This window comes from Drosophila sechellia, chromosome 2L, assembly GCF_004382195.2.
Source record: "Drosophila sechellia strain sech25 chromosome 2L, ASM438219v1, whole genome shotgun sequence".
Classification (NCBI taxonomy): Eukaryota; Metazoa; Arthropoda; class Insecta; order Diptera; family Drosophilidae; genus Drosophila; species Drosophila sechellia.
Window position 1 is genome coordinate 24,210,659 of NC_045949.1, and position 6,623 is coordinate 24,217,281.

A 6,623-nucleotide genomic window follows, 5' to 3' on the forward strand; every position below is an offset into this window, starting at 1 on the left:
CTTCGTCGTTTCACCGTTTTGAATTTTACTGTTAACTGTTATCCGTGTTGCTCTTCTGTAGTTCCGTTTATTCTCGGCGTACATACAAGATGTGAGAGAATCGATTGTAGGGCAATAACTTATATATTTACTTATACAAAAGACCAAGAACCGAACGTTTTATTTTATAACGAAATAAACCGAAAAGGTTTAGATCGGACTTACCCAACATATTCTATAAGAGAATAGATTGTTCATATTTTTTTGACAAAAACCACTAAATTTTTCTTCCTTTAATATATTTACTTTATTAAATATTGTATTAGGTTACAAAAAATGTACATAAAACATTATCCTACCTATATAATGTATCTCTTAATTTTGAGCACTTTGGTTACTACATATAATAAAAGATGTAATATATATAAATCACACTGATATAATATTGCATTTTAAGTAAATTTAATATTTTGACAAAAAACGAGTTTTGTGGTTTTCCTCCATGTTTGACAAGTATCAGGGGAGGTTATATAATAACAATTAATATTTTAAAAAATAGTTAAAATTTGATTGTTTATACCAACGAAAACAACGAATAAAGCCCAAACCAACGCTTATCACTATACAATGAAATATTACGCTTCATAATATTTTTCAGCAGAATTTGAGAATTTGTCATTATTTTGTTCATTATACGTTAAATAGCACAGCAATACAATACCAGCTCAACACTACTCTTAAAAATCTAATTGTATTACAAACTCTTGACAGCTGTTAGTAGACTACACAAATGAAATGATATTTTATAATATATATATATATATATATAATATATATATATATATATATAATATATTATATATATATATATATAATATATATATATATATATTATATAAAATATATATATATATATATATAATATATATATATATATATATAATATTTGTAATAATTATACTTGTTAAAGCTGACCGATATTGTGAAATAAAAAAAGCTTAAAGCAAAATTGTATTTTTTATGAACTTTCATTATATAATCAGACTTGTAGGGAAGGGTCATACGTCCACTAATAATGTGTACCTCTTTGATACTAGCCTGGGCTTCAGAAAGTTCACTTCAATTACAATCACTTTTATTTTGTTTTGAGCTTGCATTAATATTTCTTTGTAGCCCTACCTCATTATTTATTTTTAAGACTATTCAGCATTTCAGATTAATTTGTTTTCTTGTGCCCATTCTCCACTGATATTTTCTGAAATATTTCACAGTTGCAGTTTTTGGAATCACCTGGCAAGAATTGAGGTTGCTTAATGGATTGCTCAAAGCGTGTCTTGTACGTATATAGGGACTGTAAGGGCACGTGCAGGAGCTCGACGATTTGCGTGAAGTCGACAACTGCGAAAACAAGTTTTTTAATAATTAAAAATCTATGACAGTTATGTCAATAAAAATGTTTACCATCATCTGCTGTTATGTGCCCATGTCGGATAAGAAAATCGATCACCACAGGCGCTGAAGTTGTCTTGAAATCTGAAGTAAAAACGCGCTCCACACAGTCCTTAGCTGTTAGTAGCTCGAAGGCCTGGACCTCCCCGTCAGCGTTTTGAGGCACAAAGTCAAGTGGTAGCTCCAAGTCGAAAACATATTCGGTATTGGGAAAAAGTCCTTGTCGGCTTTCAAAGTAAAATGAGACACATCCTGCGGACACCAAATTCTTAACTAGGTCAGAAGGAATTGATGCCTCCTCTGCAGCCTCCTTAATGGCTGTTTCCTTAATACCAAAGCCGACTGAAAGTCCACCGCCTACCATATTGTCCCATTTTCCAGGCCAGGTCTCTTTTGTGTTTGACCGCTGCTGCAGCCAAATGCATAACCCAAGCGTCGGGTGCCTTACGTAACCGTTTATATCAACGCCGTACTTTCGCACTCCAAAGAGCGGAGTAGCTGCCCGTTCCATTTTAAGTAGAGCTCTGCAGTCTGCTTTTACCTCGAAATACTCATCCCTCCATCCCTGTAATGCAGGAAAAAGTCCCTCGGACCGCAAGTTACGCAAAACCTTTTCCAGTTGCTCAGTGCGCTCGTTATAGTCACGAAAAGCAGGATTTAGCTCTACCGAACCCTGTGGTTGTTTAAGTAGTTTTATCATTATTCTATAAATAGATTGGACTCACCTGTTTACTTTGCTCACAAGCCCGAATGCAAAATACTTCAGGATACTTTTTAAGATGTGTTAAAACATCTGACTTAATAAGACCAACTTGTTGCCCCTCTACCACAAATGGACGAATGTCACACTTATGAATACCTTTAATTAAAAGAAATTTATAAATTAATTTTTTTTTTTTTAAATGTTTTAAAATCATACTTTAAAGCCTAGTTTCAGTCTGTTTCTCAGGAGGATCAGAGGCTTAAAAATATTTAAATGAAAAATGAACAAAAGAGTATGCCATAGTCGAGTTCCTTGATTATCAGACAACCGTCACTTGTGTGAGAATGTTTAATGTTCTTTTTGAAATATCGAAAGATAAATGAGAAATGTGGGCTGGCAGTTTTGGGCGTGGCCAAATAATATTTATCATATTAATAGAAATTGGAAAGACACATAATAAAATGAAAAAATCTCAATGCATTTTTCAAAAAGATAGGCGGGTCCATGCGCCCAGAGTGACGATTCGCCAAGCTCAGACGGCAGGGATCCTCTGGATAAGATGTCAGCCGGATTTAACGCTGTTGGAACATAACGCCAAGCCGTGACATCTGTCAGCTCCTGAATGGCAGCAACCCTATTTGCCACAAATATGTTTTCCTTGCTGGCTGAAGAAGGAACGCATGAAGCTATTAAGGCGCTATCACAAGGGCACGCGCAGCCTCCAGACACAACCCAGCCCAAACGAGTTTTTTGAAGCAGGGGCAGTCCTGGCAACAACTTTATCTGACCTACGCCCAGCAGCTCATAAAACAGGATAGCTCCTATTAACAGGTCAACACGCTGAGCTTTATGAAATTCCGGGTCGGCGAGCTGTAGGTTTGCTGGAATCTTCCAGTCCACATTAGAACTTGGCTGGCGATCCGTGATATTGGGAGCGATAACTGCTGTTATGCTCGTTGAGAAATCCGAAGTGACAGACCGAATCGCAATTCCTACCGAGAATCCATCAGTCGCGAAATTGGAATCCCCGATTCCAGTGACGGAGCCGGACGACGTCGACCTCTTTAGTTGCAGTTGATTTGCAAACCGAGAGCTGACCAAGTGCAGTTGAGAGCCAGAATCTAACAAGGCCCTGCAGGGTACGAACAGTCCCGATCGATTCTGCACTAGAACGATTGCAGTGGCTAGCAGCACAAGGTCACTACCGAGATCCTGGGCAATTAGAGTAGAAGAAGTCGAAAGCGGGGCAGAAGGCTCAGTGTGGGAGCTTGAAGATACCGGAACATGTGGCTGCGAGGAAGGCGGACCATCTAGATGGAGCAGCGTATGATGCCTGATTCCACAGGTGCGGCAGCGGCTCGAGCTGCATTGCCGTAGCTGATGACCTGCCTTTAGGCAATTTAGGCAAAGTGCTAGTCTCTTTGCCTCGCGCAGACGATCTACTGGCGCTAAGTCTCTAAATTGCGGGCAATAATATATGGCATGCTCTGCACTATGGCAAAGCATGCAACCAAGAGAATTTTGGGTGGTAGCAACTAGCGCCGAACGATTTCTGCCCACCTGAACGCCTGGCGCATAGGTTGCCATGGCGCAATCCACGGCCTCCAAAGTCCTACATCGCTGCTCCAGGAATGCAGCCATCGATTCCCACGACGGAATAAGGTTGGCAAAGACCGGATCCTCCAGGCGCTCCTCCCACTTAGCTTGGCTCGCCGCATCCAGCTTTTGCAGCAGCACTTGCACTATGATGCAGTCAGCGATTTGCTCAGTGGTGCCCAAACCCTTCAACGCACGAATGTGAGCGTTAAACTTGTCCGACAATTCCCGAAGCGATGCCACTGAACCATTCCGTACTACCTTTAAACCCAGAATCTTGGTGATGTGCGCCTGAAAAACGAGACGCCGATTATCAAACCTTTTTTGAAGCAACTCTAAAGCCGCTTCGTAATTGCTGTTTGAAATCTCCAATGATCGGATAGTTTCCAGCGCTGAATCCCTCAAACATGACCGCAGATGTTGAAATTTCTCAATGTTCGTGAACACGGAGTAAAAATCCGCCCAGTTTTCGTAGCCTCCGCCAAACGTTGGCAGCTGCACAGGCGGCAACGGCATCGGGCTCGGCCGCGGCTGCGTTTGAGGACCACTACACTGGTGGGGCACAACACCTTCCGCAAGCGTTGAGTGCGGCGCGAATTGCACATTGCGTTTGGAATTCATCGAAAGACTCGCTCATTTCACTGCCAATTTCGTCGAAGTCCAATTCCTCCAGTTCTGTATGCAGAACATTGAAGGCACTTTGCAGCTCATCAATCTGCTCCAGCCTCACCGTAAGAGTGGGTTCGTCGTATCCGCTTAGAGTCTCATTAGACAGCGACGTTTGTAGCCTCTGCAACCTGCTGAACAGCGCATTGGCTTTGCGCTTTAAAAAGGTCACCCTGTTTTTGTCACCTTCAGCGGGCATAGCAACAAATCGCCTTTAATTCGGTTCAGCGGAGTCAAGGCACGTAACGATATATGTAGCAATGTATGTATGTATATATGCAATGCTAGCTCGCTCAAACACAGCCACTATCACTTGTCCAACCGATTGCGATTTAATGTATTTATATTTATTTATAAACGGGATAAGTGCATTAAGTAATGCATGCAAATTAACACTATCACGTCGGAGTCACCAATGTTTAGCTATTGAGCTTTTTCAATAGCTGTTGCGAAAAATAAAGAAAATCGAAGAAAGTTTGTTTTTATTACGACACTGTTTATTTTGCGAAATGTTTACGGCAGCTAGGGCCGACAAAGAGCTATATCGAATGCACAAGTTTAGTCTTTTCCGAAACACGAAAAAGTGGCAATTGGCGGGACAGACAGCCGAAATGCAGCGCCCAAGCTTAACAAAAAGAACAAGGAATGAGGGCCGTACAGATAAATGCGTGCGAGAGCAGCGGTTTGCTACCACTGACAAATTCGGCTTACAATATTAAAGAGTATGAGATTAGTCTACCGCACAGTTTTGGCGGCTGCATGACCCAACAATAATAATAATAATAAATTAATAATAATATTACTTATTACTTACTTATTATACTTTATTTATTGTTATACTTATGTTTTATTATGCGTGGATGCCTGAATTTGAAATTGCTGATGTTGTTGTTGTTGATGATTATGTCGCTGTTGTTGTTGTTGTTGTTACTATTGTTGCGCAGGGTAAGGTGGTCTTCTAATTTCGGAGTTTGGGTTTCCTCGCTTCTCTTTTGTCGCTAGCTCACTTTTTGTCTACCGACTTCGAGCGTATTTAAATTTTTATATTTTTTCCTGTGTACTCTTCCAGGTTCTTGTCGTCTTGCTGCCTCCTCTTCGGTTGTTTCAGCTTCTTCGTCGTCGACGTGTTCTTATTCCTCTTCCTTTTGGCGGGCTGCTGCTGCTACTGCTGTGCTGTTGTTGTTCTTTTTTTCTTATTGTCTGCACTTTGGCTCACGCAGCCGTTCGTCGTCTTTACTTTTGCCTTTTCTTTTGCTTTTACTTTTCAGATTTTACTTTACGTGTGTCGTGTGTGTGTCGCCACTTCGTCGTTTCACCGTTTTGAATTTTACTGTTAACTGTTATCCGTGTTGCTCTTCTGTAGTTCCGTTTATTCTCGGCGTACATACAAGATGTGAGAGAATCGATTGTAGGGCAATAACTTATATATTTACTTATACAAAAGACCAAGAACCGAACGTTTTATTTTATAACGAAATAAACCGAAAAGGTTTAGATCGGACTTACCCAACATATTCTATAAGAGAATAGATTGTTCATATTTTTTTGACAAAAACCACTAAATTTTTCTTCCTTTAATATATTTACTTTATTAAATATTGTATTAGGTTACAAAAAATGTACATAAAACATTATCCTACCTATATAATGTATCTCTTAATTTTGAGCACTTTGGTTACTACATATAATAAAAGATGTAATATATATAAATCACACTGATATAATATTGCATTTTAAGTAAATTGAATATTTTGACAAAAAACGAGTTTTGTGGTTTTCCTCCATGTTTGACAAGTATCAGGGGAGGTTATATAATAACAATTAATATTTTAAAAAATAGTTAAAATTTGATTGTTTATACCAACGAAAACAACGAATAAAGCCCAAACCAACGCTTATCACTATACAATGAAATATTACGCTTCATAATATTTTTCAGCAGAATTTGAGAATTTGTCATTATTTTGTTCATTATACGTTAAATAGCACAGCAATACAATACCAGCTCAACACTACTCTTAAAAATCTAATTGTATTACAAACTCTTGACAGCTGTTAGTAGACTACACAAATGAAATGATATTTTATAATATATATATATATATATATAATATATATATATATATATATAATATATATATATATATATTATATATATATATATATAATATATATATATATATATTATATAAAATATATATATATATATATATAATATATATATATATAT

At 38.2% G+C, this 6,623-nt stretch overlaps 1 protein-coding gene across 1 annotated transcript; it reads right to left on the reverse strand.

Moving 5' to 3' along the window:
• Nucleotides 1-924: 924 nt before the first annotated feature.
• On the reverse strand, nt 925-2,602 carry LOC116800354 (uncharacterized protein YJR142W-like). The gene is made up of 3 exons (XM_032714716.1): nt 2,154-2,602; nt 1,441-2,101; nt 925-1,377 (listed from the first exon to the last, which is right to left on the reverse strand). Exons 1-3 carry the CDS (start codon nt 2,343-2,345, stop codon nt 1,196-1,198), a joined length of 1,035 nt encoding a protein of 344 aa, XP_032570607.1. The 5' UTR covers nt 2,346-2,602; the 3' UTR covers nt 925-1,195.
• Between the last annotated feature and the right edge of the window lie 4,021 nt (nt 2,603-6,623).